Here is a 21,326-nt window from a genome sequence, read left to right as displayed (position 1 = left end):
ACGAATAATAGCAAGCACTGGTGAGGATGTAGAAAAAGTGGAACTGTCCTATACTGCTGTAAAATGTGCAGTCACTGTAGAAAAGATTTTGGAAGTTTCTCAAATCATTAAACACAGTTACCGTAGGACCCAGCAATTACACTCCTAGATATATACCAAAGAGAACTGAAAACATATGTAAAAACTACACAACTGTCCACAGCAGGATTATTCAGAATAGCCAAAAAGTAGAAACAACCCCAATGTCCATCAACCAATGAATGGATAAATAAAATGTGCTATATCCATGCAATGGAATATTACTGAGCCATAAAAGGGACCAAAGAACTAAAACATGCTACAACCTTGAAAATACTATGCCAAATGAAAGAAGCCAGTCACAGAAGACCACGTATTATATGATTCCATTTATATGAAATGTCCAGAATAGGCAAATCCATAGAGACAGAAAGTAGATTCGTGGTTGCCTAGGGCTGGGTGATGGGGTATTTCAGGGGTAACAGCTAAGGGGTACAGGGTTTCTTTTTAGGGTCATGCAAATGTTCTAAAACTGGCTGTAGTGATGGCTGCCCAACTCTGTAAATATAGTTAAAATCACTGAACTGTACACTTTAAATGGGTGAATCGTATGGCATGTGAATTAATTTCAATAAAATATTTTTTTTAAGTTCTCTTAAGTTCAGCATAAACTGCATTCTGCAATGTAAGGCATTTATCAAATTTTAAACCAAATGGGTTTTTCTTATCACTGCCTGTAACAGTTGTTGGGACTCTAAAAATTCTGTAGTATTTGCAGCATAATCTCTGAATATCTTTTACAAGGACTGACTTAAAATTATTTAATTTATGAACTTAAACATATGAAATAGAAATAGATCTAATGCTACGACTTTCAGTAAAAGGATACCTGGAGATCCATATATGGCATCACCATCCATCCACTTAATCAAGAAACCTAAAAGTCACTCGTGTTTCCTCCTTCCTTCGGCCCTGGCATCCATTCCATCAGCAGGAAGCTCTGTTTGTAAACTCCGTAAGGGTAGGATTTTCTGTTTATTTACTGTGGAACCCCTGGTGCTTAGAACAGTACCTGACATGTAGAAGATGTTTTAAATAATATTTGCTGAATAAACAAAAGAATTCACGCTCTCCTTGAACGTAATACCTTTGAAAGAAAAAAAAATGTTAAATCCCTCACTTGACAGTTTGTTAATATATACACACTAATTTTTAAAAGTGTAGCTTGTGGAAGTTTCATCTGCCATTCCAGTTGCTGGAAACATATTAAGGCTAAATTCTCAAAGGGACACAGGTATGCTATGCTGCCAGAATATGGAGAAGTAGAACGTGATAACTTTATTCAAGTTTGCTCTTGTTACCTGACCCGTGAATATTTAAAAGATATTTTATTTTATAAAAACTTACATCTGTAAGTAATAGACTGACCATAACAGAGGGCTTAACCTTGAATACATGGTTAGGCTTAGGGGTCCACAAACCCCTAAGATTGTATGTAAAACCTAACATGTCAATTGGTATGCATGTCTTTTTGGGGAGAGTTCATAGTGTGATCAGATTTTCAAAGAAGCCTATGACTGGAGAGGTTAAAAAGTTACTTAACTAGAAACAATCACAAAGTCTTTTAAACATGAATTTGTACAATAAAATAAAATCCAACAGCCCCATCTATGGGTAAGTCATTACCGCTCAGGAGAAATGATGGCAACTACCAGAGGTCAGTGCATCTTATAAATGCTTGTGTTTAAATCTTCAGTGTCACTCTAGTGGGAATTTATTAACTATAGTATCACAGTATTTTTTCTAGATATAGATGCAAAAATTAGGAGACTGTTGATGAAATCTACTTACAGTACTTCAGCACCAAAAAATTGGGCAGTTATGCTGATATATGTATGTACAGTTCAACATTTGTCAGTCTTAAAATGCTTATTTATAGTGAAATCTATATAAAACCGTTAAAAACTTTTCTATTTACATTTTTTTAAAAAAAAATGAAAAGAATTGCTTCCTTTGCCACAACCTGTCAAAACTGACCGTTACCCTCCCACCCTCTTACCCCTCACTCTACTTGTGACAGACAGTGATCACAAGACCCAAACATATTGCTTAAACAAACCGTGTCCTAAAAAGGCAGAATGCTTAAAAACATTACATTTAGAACTGTAAATGAATTTTTATACATTTCAAAGGGGGTTAAACAAAAGTATGTAAAAGTTATCTTCAAAGTCTCAGTCCAACATGAATGTGCAATTTCAATGTTAAGATAGCATCATATGAATAATTTTTCCTGAACATAGCTGAACATTTCCTTTGGGCCAGAAAATGTTTCTTTTCCTCTCCTTCACAATGAAACATTTTCTCTTAAGTTTTCTTAAAGGAGCAGGGAGGGGTGGGAGGTGGAAAGGGCAGGCAATCCTGGTTTACAGAAAATCTGTCAGAAAGAATATGGCCTGCTTTGAAATGTTTACATTTAAATAAATAGAAGGCAAGTGTGCTGCCTAGAGCACAAAGGAACAACAACACAATAAATTAGCATACAATTGGTGAGAATGTACAAGCCACCCAAAAAGCACTTCCCACTGGTTAGGGATCTGATTTCCACCATCTAACAAGGATTCTTTAATGCCAGTATTTTTCTAGTTATTTTATAAACTATAAACTGAGCAAATGTAAAATGTTAACCAATTCAACACTTCCAGGGATTTTCAAAAACATACAAGGTTTTTTAAAAAACTGTTCCTGACACACCATTTCAAAATACAAACTATTAACATTCTCCTTTTCTGATGGTGTTTTGCTCAGTAGAAATCAGTTGAGGAACATTCACAGGAAAAGTCTCTTTCCACTGCATGGCATACTTTTCCATCAGCTGTGGTCCAACAGAGAAAGAATATCAGGTCTTCTGTCACTGCAGATGTGCATCTTTTTCTTTTCTTTCTTTTTTTTTCTTTTCCTTTTTTTTTTTTTTTAAAAAAGTACAGTCCCCTGTGAGTTTTATCTTGTTTTAAAATGCTGCTCCTGCAGCAGTTCTTGTTGAAACACTGCGATTCTGGGGTCCACAGCCTAAGCATGGGCAAAGTGCTCTCTTTAGACATCAAAAATCAAGGGCTTCCCTGGACACTTGGTAACCAAGTAGGTTTTAAAGTGCACTCCTGTTTCCAAAACACTTAGGACCGTTCAGCAGAACTCTGAGAGGGGCTGGGCTCGGTTCCATCCTCTGTGCTACTGTCTATGTCTTGCTCCATTGCCGTCTCATCGTCATCCAACTGCTGGCTAGTGAAGTTGTTTAGCTCAAGAAGCCCACTGGGCTCTACAACCACGTTGGAGCTGGAGTGACAAGGAATAGCGTACTGGGGAATGGCCTGGAAGAGAAGACACAGGAGAGAGGCTTTATGGTAAGAAAAAGAAACACGAGGATTTCCCCAACACTAAGGAAGAAAACAAGGAAACTGACATTTATTGGACAACTACTACATGCCAGGCACTGTGCTAGGTGCTTTCTCACATGATATTCTACTAAATCCCCGTAATAACACTGTAAGAAAAATGTTACTCCTGTTTTACAAATGAGGAAACCAAGAGGGTAAGTGACTTAATCAAGGTCACACAGTTGGTCAAAGTTAAAGTGCCAGGATTCAAGCTCAAGTCTTCTAACAACTTAAAGTGATCTTTCCACTTCCTGATGGCACCTCTTCTAGTAAAGGAGGCTGAAGTCTGTGCCTAATTCAAGAGAGAGACTTTAAAGGACATTTTCATTTGATCATTAAGCAAATTTTAAATGTAAATGTAGTCAGATTTCACTCATTATTATCTGCAAGATACATGATTAATTCGCTGACACCACAATATATTTTAAACCCTTCAGTAACATTCAGTAACCCTTTGGTAGTTAAAAGGGGAAGTTATTTATTTGGGTCACATACTAATACTCTTTCTAAAGAGGACAAAACTGTCTTTTAAACAATGAAAATACCAGTAGACAAACACATATTATGGCCATATTGCCTTGTCAGGTTCTTCTTTCTCATCTTTATCAGATGCCTTTTTAAAAGGTCTATCAGTTCACATTATACCCCTGCTTAAAGTTCTACAACTGTTTCCTATCGTGTTTGCTATAAAATCAAACTTCTTATCACGGTTCCAGGCTCATGCCAAACACACTCGTACTAGGTCTTCCCCTCTTCCTAGAATACTTTTTCTCCAAATTTCTGCATGGCTGGTTCCATCCTGTCATCTGCATCTTAGCTCAAATGCTTTAAGAGTAAAACGTTTTGAGAAGTCTTCCTTCTTTATGACCATGAAACCAGATCACTGGGTAGGTCCCACCCCCACCTCTATTACATTGTTACTTTTTCTTCGTTTGTTAAATTTTTTTCTCACCCTTAGAATGGAAGCTCCAGGAGAGTACAGATCTTGATTATCTTTTTTCACTGCTAGATGCCCAGAGCTCTGAAGAGGGCCTGTCACACATTAGATGCGCAATAAACACTTGCCAAATGAATTGACCTATCTTTAACATTAAAAGTCCCAGGGCAAAACTGAATATCAGGAAATACACCTGACCAAAAGAATCTTCTACTGCCAGCGGGGGTGGGAGGGGGGCGCGGAGAATGGGAACAGGGATGTAAAAATAATTTTAACACTATAAAGAAAATACTGTAAGATGCCAAGGCACTGAATCTAGAGTAGTGGAGTTTTCTGTTATTTGTTTTGTCCCACTCTGTTCCATACAGCTAATCTGTGAAGAAGTCTTAAGTGGGGTCAGGAGGCCTAGACTGTAGTTCAACTCTGGCTCAGACTTGCTGTGGACCGCTGAACAAGTCACTTCACCTCATTGAGCTTTAACCTCGTGTAAAATAAGATAGAGAAGATATACTCTAAAGATCCTCAAGGTTCTAAAATTCTATGAGTTCCACATATATAGACTCCTTCAGAACAGAAGATATATTTGTCTTGTTTACTCCTCTAGTCTGCACCTAGCACAGCGCCTAGAACACAGAGGTTAAATAATACATGTGGTATGAATGAATGGATGAATGGACAAACAAATGAATGAAATACAGATTATCTGTCTACAAAGAACAAGGCTTTTCATTCAAAGCACTTATTATTAAACATGTTGGATTCTTATAAAACATTTTTTAAGAATCAAAGCACTTCTGCAGACTGCTTTCATTCATCCCCATACTATTTTACTGAATCTGTAAAATCAGTACTTCTGGTCAAAGCTAAGTGTAACTAGTAAGATCTGAAAATATCCTAACAATATATTCATGATGATTATAGTAACAGGAGCTATAGTTATTGAGTGTTCCTCTGTGTCAGACACTTAACTAGCTGCATTCCGTATAGTTTCCCATGAAATCCTCAAAACAACCCTGTGAGGCAACGGTTATGGTCTCCATTTCACAGGGAATGAGGTGAACCCTGCTGCTCCAAACCACAATGCTGGGAGGGAGGAGTACAGGTGAGACTCAAATCCAGGTGTTTCTGACTCCAAAAGCTCGGTTCCTAAACAACACACTGTCCTTCCCTCTGACATGACCACCTAGCACATGGTATACACTGAAAGTTAGTTGTGTGTTCTGTAGAGAGCCGACTCATTTGATACTATCCTTGATATACAAAGCAATTTTCAGCCCTGTTCATAAAGTGTAGAAAATTATTTCCAAATAAGCTATCCCAAATTATTTCCAGTTTAGGGAGTACACCAATTTAAACTCTCCCATCCAAGTACTAACCAGGGCCAACCCTGCTTAGCTTCCGAGATCAGATGAGATCGGGCGTGTTCAGGGTGGTATGGCCGTAGACTCTCAGGAGCCACAGTAAATTTTAGTAAAATAGTTAACAGCTACCATTTATTGGGCAATCACCAAGAGCCAGGTACTGTGCTAGGTGCTTCATCTCAATTTTGTGTAATCCTCCCACCAATCATGTAAAGTAGGTATTCCTTATTCCCATTTTTACTGATGAGGAAACTAAGGCACAGTGAGGTTAAATAGCCCTGCCTAAAGTCACATAGTGAGTGGCAAAGCCAGGAACTCATTCCTTTTCTACCTCTGCGGGGGGGGGGGGGGAGACAACGACGAATCCCTCCATCAAGAATTACTTAATTCGCTAACAATTGTTTTTACAGAGGAACAAATCATTTAATTCAATGGCCAGTTCTATTTGCCTCTGGCATTTTCCCCATACTTATTTATATCATATTTGGGTGAATACTGGTCAGTTTGCATTCTCTTGTAGCCTGGCATCATGGAAAAGGGAAAGTTTACCACAGAAACTTCCAAGTCACACAACAGTGACTCTATGGTAAATCCTAGATTATCCACATTTCAATGAATCCAAATTCTCCATTAACTAAAATGTGCTGTTCTGATAACTTCCAAGCCATCTATCAGCATAGCCAAAAAAAATGACAAGTTCAAGAAAACAACCTGAAACCCTGCAAGGACAAAGGGAAGTAAAACACAACTTTTAAAGGCTAATCTGAACTCAGTAATTCTTTAGTCTTGATCTGTTATGCATGATGACAGGTGAGTTTTAGAATGAAGGGAATGTGAGGCATAGAAGATCTACTGCCAATGAATAATTCATTATGTTCACTAGCCTGTACTTACCAAGGCAGGACAGTAACCATTAACAAGATTTTTCAACAATGATTAAAATAAGAAGCAAAGCTTTATGGTTAATCCCAAATTAAATATAAAATTAAATTATGTAGAAACATTTTCTTACAACATGTTTCTCCAGACAATGCAGTTAATTAAGGTTTAATTGTCCTGAAAACAATAAATTTAGATCAAGATAAAGAACTATGTTTTTCCAAGGAAAGGGTCCCTGAAATTAACTTGAAATAAAAGTGCAATCCAGTTATACCCCTTTTTTGAGCAAAGACCGGGGAGTTTGACCCCATCAAATTGCTGATCTTCTGGGTTGACTTAAACTGGCAAGCATGTTTTGTATCTATAAATCAAGCTGACATACGGGCTCAGGGCCCTTGACTGCCTCCGAGGGGTGCTGTGTGATAACATCCACCAATTTTCTAGGATTCTCTTCCAGAAAATATAAATTTGTATATTTGCAACAGGTATTAAACCAAATTTTTCAAATGCCATCTCAAAAATAATCACTATGTCTCTTGCCATCTTGGCTTGACTCTTCCTGCAACACCCCAATCACACCAAACCCACAACCCCCAAGATGCCCAATACTTCTCATGTTCCTTCCAGTTCTTACCTGGATGATAATTTCTGCTGGGCTCTCTTCAGCTTTCTTTTGGCCTACATTCTGAATACGCATGAACTGGCCTGTCGCAGGCACTCCTGGTGCATCGATTTTCCTTGTCGTTAAGGGAGGGCCAACAGCAGATGGACTTGAAGAGGACTCTCTACATTTCTGTTGCTGGGGAGTGGAATTCGCCATCCCTGCCACCACCACGTGGGTGGAAGGTAATGATCCTGCTTCACCAGTGAGCATACTAGTGGCAAGAGCCTTCTTTGGGGGATCCACTACCATATGCTCTACATTTGTATCAATCTGAGCTTCCATCAAAGACATTTTCAAAATGTCTGACACTGCTGTCTTCTCAGAGGCCTGAATGGGAGATATGCTTGTAACTGGTGATGTCAGCTTAGGCACAGAACTGCCACCAGTTATCTTTGTAACTGTGGGAGGCTGGCGCCCCTCAAAAGTTATCTTTGTAACAGAGGATCCTTGGGTTATAATTGGCTGCTCCACCTGAAAACAAATTGGGGTTGTGTGTGTTACAGCTACATCTCTTTGAGAAAAACCTATCCAATACCCCAGATAATATGGCAAAAGAAACATTCGTGCGGTATACTAGGAAGACATTCTGAACGAAGCTTGGTGTTTAAAAGAGGGCTGGATGGGAAAGTATCTGGTTATTTTTAGGAAACCTAGGGAAAGAGGAGGGGTAAAAAGAACCTTCATCTAGCCAGCCAAGGTTCATAGCAGTAAACGAAAAAAAAAGTCACAGCAGCCTTGTTTTCCTTTGGGATTTATATCCCCACACAGTATACCTTCAACCCATTCTCATATTATTTACATCATCTTCAGTTTTTAAAAATAAAAAGTAGGATTTTCAATTTTTTGCTTCAAAATACAGCTATACAAATATATTTTCTATATATGTATTTATAATACACATATATACATCACTCCAAAGCCACTGGTTTTCCCTAATATAATTTTTCTTTCGAATATCCAGATAATTCCTCTGCAATCTAGAAGATAAATCTAGAAAGTAAATTTATTAACTAGATGATGCTGATGTAAACTACAAAGGAAGATGGTTCAGTGAAGCTCCTTAAAAGATTGTAGTTTACTTATTAGCATTACTACCACAGATATGAGAGTTTACAAGCATGGAAAAAAAAATATTTTATATCTAAAAAATACAAATAATTTAGGGATCTTGCTTCTATGCACCGCTGATCAATGCTGAAGTGATTTCGTTAAAAACTGCCTGGAAAATCAAGTTCTGCGTGCTATGCTTTTTTTTTTTCCTTCCTATATTAATGCGTGCATTTCTTCCCTAATGTCAACCTTCTGATGGGGTAAAGTAATACCAGCATAAATGAGGCTTTTGAGTTTCCTCTTGCCAGGAGAAAGCACTGCTAATCACGATAGGGTCGTGATGTTCTCATTTTTTCCGTGAACAGAGAAGTTTAACTTTGCATGCTACCAATATTCCGTTACCTGGCTTGCCGGCTGTTTCTCTGATGCAGCTGGGAGCGGCATTTGGCTCTGGGGGGTTTGGGGTTGCACGTAGATTTTTGGTTGGTTCGGAGCCTGCTGCAGTTTAGGGAGCTGCTGCGTGGTTTTCACTGCGAGCACCTGTACTACAGTTTGCGGGGGCTGTGCCATTAAGGTAGGAAGCTGCCTGTCTTTGGCCACCATGGGATGCTGTGTGTGCTGTACGTCTGGCTTGGGCTGTGCTTGTTCTTGCTGAAGAGGGGTGAGTTTTTGATGCCTGATGGAAAGCTGGGGCATTTGCGGGAGTTTGTGCTGGAGCTGGTCTGCCTGCAGGTGGATGGTCTGCTTCTGTTTAGTCTGGAAGCACTGCAGAGTTTTCACTTGCAGCTGAGTCTGTTCCAGCTGGGGCTGGCTAAGTTTCTGCTGCTTAGCTGACTGTGACTGAGTCAGGGCAGACCGGTAAAACAGACCTGTCTGAGGGTCTAAAGTATCCATCTCTTCAACCTCGCCCTCCTCAGTTCCAAGTTCCTCGCTGTGTTTGGTAAAAGCAGTGTGACTGCTTAATGCCTGAGTAAAAAAGGCACAAAGTAAGAATGAAATAAGAAAAACACCTACATTGCTACATTTTCCTCAAACTGGAAAAGACTTGGTTATGAGATTCATTCAAAAATTTTCAGAAGAAAGAGCCTAAAAAGAAAACTGCAAAAACTGGTCTACTCACTTCTAGAAGAAAAGTCCTCAAGGGCCCAGAATGCATAGGTAGGAGGAATAAGGTTGCCCTGCAGGCACAGCTCAACACAGAAAAGGAAGAGGCTCCCTGGCTCAGGACACAGCTCTCTCGCCTGGTCATCACAGATACCGACCCATCCAAAGAAAAGAACACAGTGACCCAGGAATGAGGTGTTCAGAGAAAAGCCAAGGTTCAGAGAAGCCCGCGTGTGTATGTCCAATGCTGTCCAGAAGGGAAGAGTTACTGTCTGAGGATGCCCATCGGGTCCCCACAGAGGGCCTCTCTGCTCAGAGTGGAAATGGTTCATCAGGCTTCACCAAGGCCTGTGTGAACAATCCTCCGCACTAGTTGCCCTCGCCCCTTCGGTCATATTCTGGGCCCACTGGGCAACAGTTTCCCAGAGACTCGGCTGCCAGGAGGGAAGGAGACTGGGGGAGGGGACGAGAGCACTCCTGTCCGTGGAAAGGGAGATTGTTCCATGTTGGATATAACGGTGATGGGAGGAGGCATTGATCTTGAGGGACATGGTTAGGGTCAGCCTGTTCGACCTCTCTGGGGGTCCTGAGAAAGCTCAACGTCAGGACTTGCTAGCATCCAGGCTGAGATCTGATACTTAGCTAAACCTCTGGCCACCTGGCTTTCCTCAGTGACACAAAATCCACCCCAACCCCATCCTTCCCACTTCCTTATCATGCTATTCCTTCATTCTAAATTTTAAAACTATGAGATTCAATTGAAACTCTCCCCTATCTCATAATGACCTTACACATATAGGTTTTTAATGCACCAATTTCTTTATTGCCATTCAGGTTAGTTTGCTTAAAATTAGGATCAACTGCTACCAGTCAAATGATGGTGATGTATGTGACAACCGATGATAAGTCACGCTTAAATCTGGCATCTATGACATCACTTTGTATAGAGGCAGGATGCTCTGAGTTTAAATCCTGGCTCTGCCACCCAGAATAAGTTACTTAACTTCTGTAAGCATGAGTTTCCTCATTTGTAAGAGGGATAATACACCCACCTTGCAGGATCATAGTTGAGAATTAAACAAATTAATGTATTTAAAGCTCAAAGCACAGTATGTGACACAAAATCAGCTGATCAGCATATTCTTTTCTTTTCCCCGTTACTCCTGGTACAGATTTTCTGTTTTGTATTAACTCATTCTCCTTCCTCATTGAGTCTCCTCCTCCTTAACTGGCCACATATAGTGAAAGAAGTCAGATATTTATACCTACTTATAAATAACGTTTCCTATGAGAATTCATTCAAAAAGCAAAACACCTAGCAACAAACAGCTGAACAAGCCAACTTCTATTTCATTTAAAAATCTCACCTCAGTGATAAATGCTTCCATAACAATGGATATAGAAAGAGTACCAATTCTGAAGTCATAGATTCATCTAGACAGTCCCACCCTTTTGAAATGTTCCAATTTTACAGAAGATCCATGAATACTGTACTTTCCAAGTGTTAAGACTCTCAACTCATTTCCTCTACTCAGTCCTCACAGATGAAAGAACTACACAAATGCTCTTCAATTCAGTTATTTCCTCTCCCATAATCGATGAGACTAAGCCTTATTTCAGGAAGAAGGCGGTTACAGAAGGTAGGAAGAGAAAGAAGAGATACAACCTGCTGCATAATGTGGGTGATTGCTCCAGGGGAAGATGCTGGGATGGACTTCACCACCACCGAAGTCTGTGTTGCGGTCTGTGACTGAGCCACATGCTGGAGCAGGGTCCGCTGGGGCTGGGAGGGCTGTTGGGGCTGGGAGCGATGGCTGACTGAAAATAGAGGAGGTGATGATATTTCTCCAGAAATCACCACAGCATCTGTAACCAGTAGTCATTTTAAACAAATGTCTGTGAGATTGCATCACAGAGAGAATGTGTGGTACTGTGAACTAGGAGCAGAAGACCAGAGTCTGCCCATCTATGAGCTGTGTGACTCTGAGAAAGTCACTTATCTTCTCTGAGACTCTGTGTTCTCATCTGTAAAATGGGAATAACAGAGCTATTATAAGGATGAGATGAGAAATACAGAAGCACTGTGAAAACTATTATCACAAAGGAGGAACAAATCCCTTAAAGTTATATCCTCCTGTGAGCTGTGCTTAATTTCTCCAACAACCTTCACCCCATTAAGGTAACAAAACAATAATACATTTCTATAATCAAATCCTAGACTAATATCTTTAAGGATACTAAGATAATGCTTAATTTACTAAGATAATAATTTCTTGGTCCCAGTTCCAAATGCAATACAAAACCCAGAAGCATTCATTCTTTTACATGAAGTGACACTGTCTTGTAGCCTTATAGTTCCTAAAGATGTAAGAGGTCAAGATGATACTGCACAAAGAACTGCACCAAGAGTCACACCTGGCTGGATTCTGTCCCACCCTGCCACCAACCAGCTATGTGAATTTAAAAAGGTCATTTAAATTCTATGAGTCTCTAAACTTAGAGGTTTTAGTTTTGTTTATTTTTGTTTTTTTAAATAGGATAATAAAATTTTTTTTCTACCTAGAAGAGGATCAAATGAAGTAACAGATGGAAAATGGTCCTTAAATTGTTAAGTCTTATAAAGTAAACAAAAGAATAGAAAAATCCAAATTTTGCTCATCTGACATAAATGAGAATACAGTGTAACAGGAAAACAACCCCATTTCCTATTTTCTCGCTACAAAGGTCCAAAGGAATAAACTAGACATTTATATCGATGTAACAGATGTAAACCGATACGTCTACCTTGATGCCAAACTATCTCTTACCAGTCTCAACTTCAACTTTTTAAACAGTAAAACATTCACCACTTCTTATTCTATAGAGCCTTAAAAATGGCTTATGGTTACTGGGAAATAAGCTTTTTGAATTAAAAACAGAGTAAAACAAATCTGTAAGATTAGCTAAGGATTTTGAGAATATCAAAATTCTCTGAATAACCCATGATTCTAATGCTCAAATATCTTGATTTGCAATTTCAAGTAGTTCCATATTCAAGTGGTTTCATGTTTAGAAAACTCATAGTGGAATGTCCAAGGAGAAGACGATCACTACAGAAATTAATGTCAAAGTACTACCTAGGTATTGTAAGTACAGAACTAAAACTATCCAGTGAAATATAAACAAGCTTTATTTATTTTTGTAACTCATTCTATATTCAGTTTTTCTATTGTTGCTTATACATATGCCTACATGTGATGTAAGAGATTATAGGCAGCACCACTGGGATAAATGTACTGCAGTGTCTTATTGCATTTCACAGTATGCTTTATATGCATATTTTAAATTATGAGTTAATAAAATCTTCCATATGTGCTCAACCAAACTGAAAAAAAGTGTGGATATTAAAACAACTATTGAAATCATTTATAATGTGACTGAGGAGAAAAAACAAATCATACTAATATTAAAATTAAACAAATTAATGAAGTTTTTTACTGATAGAAGCACCATCAGAAATGAATGACATTTGAAAAATAATAATTTTTCATGAAATTATCAGATTATATGGAACATTTCTGCTGCCCATACTAATCTTAATTATAACATTAAATTTTTTATTAAGAAAGGAAATGGATTTAATAGAAGATCAATTAAAATCATTTAAGAATAATCCTCATTCAAGATACTGTAAATCCATTCATAGTAATTCCCCAGGGTGCAGTAAAGTCAGAGAAAACTAACACCTACTGTAGGATAATACAAGAGATCAGGTCCAGGAAGCTGGATCTGAAGTCAAAGAAAATGCTTAATGTGGCTTAGGATATGATAGGGAGGAGATAATGGAAGGAAGTCAGAGAGTGAACGTTTGGAAAACAGCTGAAGTGACGTTAACTGGGCCATATCAATAGCACAAAACAGTCACTTATTTCTTTAAAAGCTCTTTATTTTTTCCAGTGTCAAACTGCTCATTTCTGAGAAAAGAATCCCACTATCCTGTGAAAGGAAAGTCTGCTTTTCACTGAGCGGAGCTTACCTTTCCTCTACCAGATCAGAGTAGAGCGCATCCATTTAAGTGGTTTCCCCCCCAAACAATAATATTTTACCTTCAGTTATACTACAAATGGATGCACACCACTTACCTAGAAGGGGAAAAGCAACCTCTGTCCCCTCATCAGTGCGTTCTGAAAAGGATAAGTAAGGGAAGAAATCATAGGTCTTTTCCTCTATTTAACATTTGACAATCTAGTCTATCCCCAGAGGTTAATACTGATTGCCCCAACATACTGCCCTCTGCTTTATTTATTTAGCTTTCTGCTAAAGATCTCTAAAGAAAGATGCTAGATGGCTTTCCATAGTCTCTAACTAGATTTTCCCCTCTGGCAATTTTAACCCATTAATCTTTAAAAATATCTCTTAAAATGATACCAAAGAATTCCTTTTCTGCTTTGGTATTTTTTACATCCTTTAAATATTTGTAACTTCATATTCTCTTTTAATCACTGCTTAAGAAAACTTAAGACAGGTGTTCTTGACATACTGCCTCATAAGTCATTTCTCCTAACCCCTAATTACTCATATTACTATCCTCTGAACTATTTCAAATCTCAAGGTAATGAAGTGTCCAAACCAGAAAGCAGTATTCCAGGTGTGGTCTCACCAGACTATGAGAGAAAGAATCTATTACCCTTCCTGCTCCACTTTTCTCTCTATGCCATCCAAAAATCTCATTAGTGTTTTACTGCCAGACCACATTTTAAACAAATACCTAATTTGCTTTCCACCAGAACTCCTAAGTATTTACATGGATTTCAGGTTTTCCACATTTTTTTTCTTTATGTTAAAAAAGTATTGGGTTTTATACCTTCTTTCTCCCTTGACCCACCTCCCCTCCCCCAAAACTAAAAAAACTCAGATGCATCAAAATACTTATTCTTATATAAAAGGTATTTTATCCTCTCTATAACTGTCACCCTGTATTCACAGACATCATATATGGCCAACTTGCAATTCTTTATTATTTGCAATTTGCAATAACCAATTGATTTTTTTCCCCCTCATCATTAAAGATAGGGTAAGTCCCAAGGACAATGTGAATTTGCTCTCAGAGCAAACTGGAAAAGATCTAGAAATATAAAACCTATATTCTCCCCCAAAGAACCATCCCATCAAATTCAGAAAGGTAGCTTTCCTACCTTAATACTACTTTTTAAAGGACACCTACCAGTAGTGATGTATTCAGCAACTAGTTCTGACTCTACCACAGCAATGGATGGACTCTCAGGAGAATGTCTCTTTTCCTGGGTCATCTGAATAGGCACTGCCATCTGACTCAAGTCAATAGTGGGTTGTCTTGGTTTAGATTCCAATTTTTCCTTTACTGCATAAAAAAGTCGGGGGAAAAGTTAACTTTTATTACAAACAAGTATCAAAACCAGAGTTGTCCATGGGAATAATGAGCCAGACCTCTGTGGTGCCACACTGGCCATGACTAAGGAGACAGTGAATTGAAAAGAAAAAAGCAGACTGCTATGTATGGTTGTAGAATGCACAATTTGTGCAACCATACCAAGCAGCCTAGCAAGAAGAACTCATACGCATACAGACTAAAATTCCCCCCTACTATGACTAGGCCAAACAATCTGTTTCCCTTGTACACACTCCTCTTAGAACATTTCCTTTACCCTTCTTCAAGGTAGTCCCTGGTATCCTCGAGTTCAACCTGAAAACAAAGGGTGAATAAGCAGTATACACCATGATTTGCTCTAGGGCATATCTACCCAGAATAGCACAATACAATGACCGGTTTAATTTGATCTATTAAAAATTCAAGATAATCTCCAAAGAAATCTACCAAGTCTTCAACGACTCTTAAAGAATAAAAATTTTCAGTGTTAAGAAAAAAACAACCTCTCTGTTCTACAAAAATGTTTTATGGAATGGTCTAAAAACAAGAATGGGTTCCATGGATAAATATACTTTCTATCTTATCACTTTTTCTAAAAAAATCTACTCATTCGGTTTCCACCCTCTATAAGATATTAATGGAAATGGCTGAGTATGTCAAAGACAAGGAGCTGAGGAAGTGCCTAAGGCCAAAAACAACACCAATAGAAAGATTAACCAAAGATATTAAATCCTAGTATTCTTTGGCTAAAGTGGATGTTACAACAAATAGTTACCAGTAATTAAGTCCACTGAAAGATCATTCAGATCATTCCTACGAAGTATAATATGACAAAATCAAGCTAATCATTTAAACAAAGAAAGCAAAACAAAACTAAAATAATATCACAGTCACCCCACAAGTAGAGAGGACACTGAATTAGGAATCAAAAGACATGGAGTCTCACTCTGACACTAGCCAATTGGGTAAACTCTCTGGATCTCAGTTTATTTACGCATAAAATGAAAGGGCTGGATGAGATCATTGCTAAGGTCCCTTAAGTACCCTAACAATCTTTGACTTATTGTGTAACAGGAAAGTCAGTATAACTGACACAGGTTTTGCCTAGAGTTTACTGAAGATATTTAAGCAACCAGAAATACTGACAGGATCTTGTTAAATGAGGATGGCTTTGCACAGAAGCTCAAGTGGTTAAATTATACAATGAAATATAAAGATAAAACAAATTAGAATGCTAGCAAGGGCCATTAATGGTGTTTCATGTCCACAAAACTGCCCACCAATATCAAGGAGGATGGCAGGGGCCCTGCAGTTTGCCTCCTACTATTCTTATATACAACTTATACTGCATCTATCCTCGTGCTTAGAAATGATAGAAACTACTGCCTTCTGGTGACAAGAGGCTACAGGATTGCCCTTTTAAGCAGGAGACAGAAAAGAAAGAGTTCTGTCTTTTTTTCTCCCTGACTAGTCCATCCTTCAGTACTCCTGGGCACATCTTATTGAACTGACAAGTAAACAGACTGCGGCAATGATTATAGACCAGTCCAGAGGGGGGAAATGTGCTCAAATAATAACAAAGAAAATATAACAGTGGTAGTATTTTAGCACAACCCATCTCTAGAGAAAACATGCTTCATTCCATTGAGCATGTGAATTCATACCTGTTGTCTGTTGGAGTTCTAACAGAGCTTTGATTGTTGAAGTAGCTGATTGTGATTCACTGGATACATCCTGATAAATTATGGTGGGGCTAGTCTCCATTGCAATCTCATGTTCTGACCAATCCTGACGCCGGGAAGCAATTACATGAACTACAGGCTGGGAATCTGTTTTATATTAGTTAAAAAAAAAAAACCCTATAAACAAAGTTTCTCTTAAAAAAAAAACAATTTGTTTTTTTTTTTAATCTTTGTATTTACTGTAAACTTCATGCTTTATCTCCCCAAGAAGACTGTAAGCCCCCAGAGGGCATAATATCTTTTGTGTCTGTATTTACTTACTCATTCACTTGTATACACTGATTCAACAAACTAGGCACCTATATGCAGGAGTCTATATTGGCATTGAGGATATAAAGGAGCTTACGGAATAACAAAGGATGCTCAAGAAGCACACAATCTGGTTGGGGAGACAGACATGTAAAAAGACAAATTACAATTCAATGTGATAATTGCTATAATAAATAGGTGTGCATTTGTGTAAGTAGATGCATGCTTGTGTATAATAAGAACAAAATGCTGTAGGAAGTCTTTTTTCCCCCAATGCACCTGAAAATGTGTTCTGTATTACAACCTGAGCATCTAGTCAACACTTACTGGATGGCTGAAATACTGAAAAGAAATCCTGTCCACCAACAAGAAGAATGGATAGATGATCCAGAAGCAGGATGATAAAACAGGACATATATAACATTTGGAGTTCAGTCTTAGGTTACAGCCCCAGCTCTATCAGTTACTTGCAAGTTGAGTCTTTGAGTTTTAGTGTCATTATTTCTAAAATGGCAATGATAAAATTACCTCTCTACCTCACAGATTTCTGAGGATATAATGAAATAATATATGTATAAAAGAGCTCCATAAACTATGAAGGACAGTAGAAATGTTATTGTTGTTGTGTCCTAAAAGTTCTTGATTCTGAGACTCTTCATTAGTTTCAAAAATGAATTACAGCCCTAAATCAAGGCTAGTTATATTTATGTTATGAAGTTAGGTATGTAAATACTAAATGTGCATCAAAACAAGCAAGAAATTTTTGAGTTTTCCATTTACAGAATAGGCAGGTTGGACGAGACTATTAAGTTCCTAAACTCCTTTGTCAGGATACCACACAGGACAAAAATTATGTTGGATTCCCACTCCCAAGTTTAAATTACAATGGAGGAGACACAAAATAAACATACATATAGCTTTGTGTTCTTGGGTAAAATCAAATGACTAAGGCAAACAAGACAAATACATGGAAAGAAAAAGACTGCTTTGATTTGGATTAGTCAGTGAAAGCATTACAGAAGAATGAAAAGAATTCATGTAGCCCCCCAAAAAACAAGAATAAATCCAACATAAAAGTTCAACGTTCTTTGAACCTTATATTTTTGAAAACCACAAAGTTGTCCAAAAAGGTTGGAGAGGTGAAATGACTCTTTAAAACAAACAAACAAACAAACAAACAAACAAACAAACAAACAGCCTTGCCAAAGAAAACACAACTGATCTACAATAGAATTCTACATTATTGTATATTCCATATACAATGGAATTTTTAAATTACCATTAACAAACTGTATCCCCTGTTCCCCAAATACTGGGTAGAATACATGCCACACCAGGGATGTATAATTTCCATTAAACTTCTCCCCAAATTCTAGAAGATTGTGGGACACTATACTGCAATACCAAATGTCATGTGATGCATATTACAGTTTTTCTTCACTTTTTATAAGCAGACAAATAGAACTTACACTTAAGAAAACTTTTATTAGGAAATAATTCTTCTTATAAAACCTAAGTTCTCACATTTAAGAAATTCTCCCAGTGATGTAAGTACCCTTTTGGGTAGGTGAGAGGACCCATACACAAAGAATGACTGCAACCCAATTCTGTAATATTCATTGAATATCCAGAAGAAAACAAGGATTGCATTTGCAGAGAGATAAGGTAGAAAAAGACTAAAAAAAGAAAACAAATTTCCACAGGGGAGCACCGATCAGACATCACCCCAAATAACATCATTCTGTAGGGGCTAGAAATTCTTCATTCTTTCTGCCCATACTCAGAGAGTGGCTGCTCATCACACGGTATCACTGCAGCAACCCCAAGAGCTGTGACAAAGAATGAGAGTGTGAACCTACATGCAAAAACCAATCCTTGAGTGACTTTCCTCTTTACTTTGGCTTTTATGCTTAGACCAGATAAATCTATTGCCTATTAAGTCTGATACTGAGGTTAGGATGCAATGACTGAGACATCAGAAGCCTGATCTCAAAGTACCATTTGATTATGAAGTGTATATGCCTCCAGATTTCCCCATCTGTCTTGAGGATGGTGGCCTTCTAACCCTCAGATATCTTTCCCCACAGATCACTTAACAAATATTTACTGGACGTCTACTACATGTTAGATACCAGAAATACACACTGTACTGTTATAAGCAAAGGCAGATCAGGCATCTCTATGGAAGAATGTCTCCTGTGACTTTACCATAAAAGGCCCATATCACACTTTCATAGTACAGTTAAGACCTCTCAGTTAGCAGGGATCTACAAGTTCACTTAATGCTATCACCAATCCTATGCTAAAATCTTCACAATATCCCCACCAATCCAGGAACTGCAACACCAGAGAACTCACTACTTTGTAAGATAGTTTCCTTCCATTTCTGCAGTTATGACAACTAGAAAAGTTTCTTATATGGAATGGAAACAGGGCTTCCTGTGACTTCTACCCAATGGTTCTAGTTTCCATCCACATTTCCACAAAGACCCACTCTTTTCCCTCTTCCATGTCACAGTCCTCAAGAAAAACTGACAGCTCCCAATGTCCCCAACCCAATCCTCATCTTCTCCTCTCCATAATAAGTGTCCTGTTTCTACCAACCCTTTCTCACATAAAATGACTCCCAGATGCCTTACTCATCTAAACCACCCCTTCTAAACCAAACCCAAGATGTCTATGTCCCTTCTATAATGTAATATGTACATTCCCTCTGAAGTATTGTCATAAAGCCTAAGGCCTTCATGGTATTTAACTGCCTAGACAGCATCACTCAAAATATTTCAGAGAACATTAGTTCCTCAAGATGTTCTGCAAAAGGTTCTATGGTCAAAAAAGTTGGGGAGCATTTTACATTACATACTCCACTCTTCATCTTTCACAATATATACTAACACATAATAGCTCTGAAAAGTTCTGCAATAAGTATGTTTTACTTAACTTGGATTCATTCCCCACCCTCACTATGATCTACCAAAATCATAAAGCTTCTGGAAAAATCATCCCAGAAACCAATTTGTGGCCTCCTTAAAGCAATGTCTTTACAGGATGCATTTTTGTATCTGTCTCATACCTTGTTCCATCTTAAATCCCTACCCTTGGTTTTGTCTCCTTGCTCTCTTCCATTTCACTTCACATAATCTTATATTCTACCTAATCCACCTTAAACCTACTGGAAATAAACTAAATATAAATAAAGAAATCTTTAATATTTCTCTCTTTTTTAAAAATCTTGGGGTGCCTGGCTGGCTCAGTTGGTGGAGCATGTGACTCTTGATCTTAGGGTTGTGAGTTTGAGCCCCATGTTGGGTATAGAGATTACTTAAAAATAAAATCTTAAAAAAAAAAATCACAGAGTTCTTTTTAACTCTTCTTGAAAGTTTTTTTGTAAGTCTGAAATTACATTAAAAGAAAAAGTTACCAAAGGTGGGGGAGGGGCAAAAACTACAAAAGAAATAGAAAGGAAAAATGAACTGCTATGTAGTGCTTACATTCCCAATAGGTATGACCCTCATATATTTTGAAAGCCAGCATGATCTTAGATTGACCAAAATCTTTATCCCTTTCTCTTTAAATCATAGCATATATATCACCAGTCATTGTGAGAATGCACTAAGGAGCTATACAAAGATATGGGGGATGGGGGAAAATGCAGATTATAGAAACTGGCTTTATAATCTAGATACACATATTCTGAATTGTTATCTTTTTCTGTATTACAGAATATCTTTTTTTTTTAAGATTTTATTTATTTATTTGACAGAGAGAGAGAGAGAGACACAGCGAGAGAGGGAACACAAGCAGGGGGAGTGGGAGAGGGAGAAGCAGGCTTCCCGCTGAGCAGCGAGCCCGATGCGGGGCTCAATCCCAGGACCCTGGGACCATGACCTGAGCCGAAGGCAGACGCTTAACAACTGAGCCACCCAGGCGCCCCTGTATTACAGAATATTTTTAAAATAAATAATATGTAATGATACAGGACAAATAAATAAAAATAGATGAAGCCATGTATAATAAGAGATTGAAAAGCAGAAAACCTTCCACTCAATGACTTCCAAAAATAGCCAAACTTTTGTCCCATTCTTAGAATGAAAACTTAAGACTGCCTAATGAAATGGCATGTTTGGGAAGTAATGATTGGCTTACAGCTCCCTTAGGAAAAGACTAGCAATTTCAAAAGATAATCTGAGATTATGGATATAAAAACATCTACTATTCATGTCTCCCTTTTAGCACCAACTCATAAGCTAAACATTTTACCCGTCCTCTATAAAAATATTTCTCAAGGGAAAAAATGGCATGTATTATTCAAGGAACCAGAGACTTTAAAATAGAGGAAAATGCAGCTGATGTGCTGAAGTAAGAATGGAATCTTTAGATATCAAATCATTAAGAAATAAAGATCATATGAAATAGAGAATAAGCATCACGCCACTATAACCAGTACAAAGACTGATTCATAATCAATATAGAATGATAAACTGAATCTTCTCAGTAAACTGATC

The 21,326-nt window shown here is 37.9% G+C and overlaps 1 protein-coding gene across 13 annotated transcripts in view; it reads right to left on the bottom strand.

Annotated features, from left to right (window-relative positions):
- Positions 1-392: 392 nt before the first annotated feature.
- EMSY (EMSY transcriptional repressor, BRCA2 interacting) overlaps positions 393-21,326 on the bottom strand; it is a 144,073-nt gene continuing 123,139 nt past the window's right edge. For 5 of the 13 annotated variants that reach the window (XM_088017943.1, XM_028115883.2, XM_028115886.2 and 2 more), the window contains 7 exons: positions 16,495-16,659; positions 14,648-14,803; positions 13,566-13,607; positions 11,111-11,262; positions 8,743-9,306; positions 7,261-7,761; positions 393-3,383 (listed from right to left, as the gene is read on the bottom strand). In XM_088017943.1, coding sequence (XP_087874069.1) covers positions 3,189-3,383; positions 7,261-7,761; positions 8,743-9,306; positions 11,111-11,262; positions 13,566-13,607; positions 14,648-14,803; positions 16,495-16,659 — 1,775 coding nt within the window. In that variant the 3' untranslated portion in view covers positions 393-3,188. Of the gene's footprint in view, positions 3,384-7,260; positions 7,762-8,742; positions 9,307-11,110; positions 11,311-13,565; positions 13,608-14,647; positions 14,804-16,494; positions 16,660-21,326 lie in introns of all 13 variants that reach the window. The other 8 variants (XM_028115881.2, XM_028115879.2, XM_028115887.2 and 5 more) reach the window with 3 other exon arrangements.

The sequence above is a fragment of the Eumetopias jubatus genome, unplaced genomic scaffold (genome assembly GCF_037043125.1).
Source record: "Eumetopias jubatus isolate StellerSeaLion01/CBP00866 unplaced genomic scaffold, mEumJub1_p1.0 scaffold_13, whole genome shotgun sequence".
Classification (NCBI taxonomy): Eukaryota; Metazoa; Chordata; class Mammalia; order Carnivora; family Otariidae; genus Eumetopias; species Eumetopias jubatus.
Note: the sequence above shows the minus strand (reverse complement) of the source record. Positions and strands in the feature narration are given on the sequence as shown.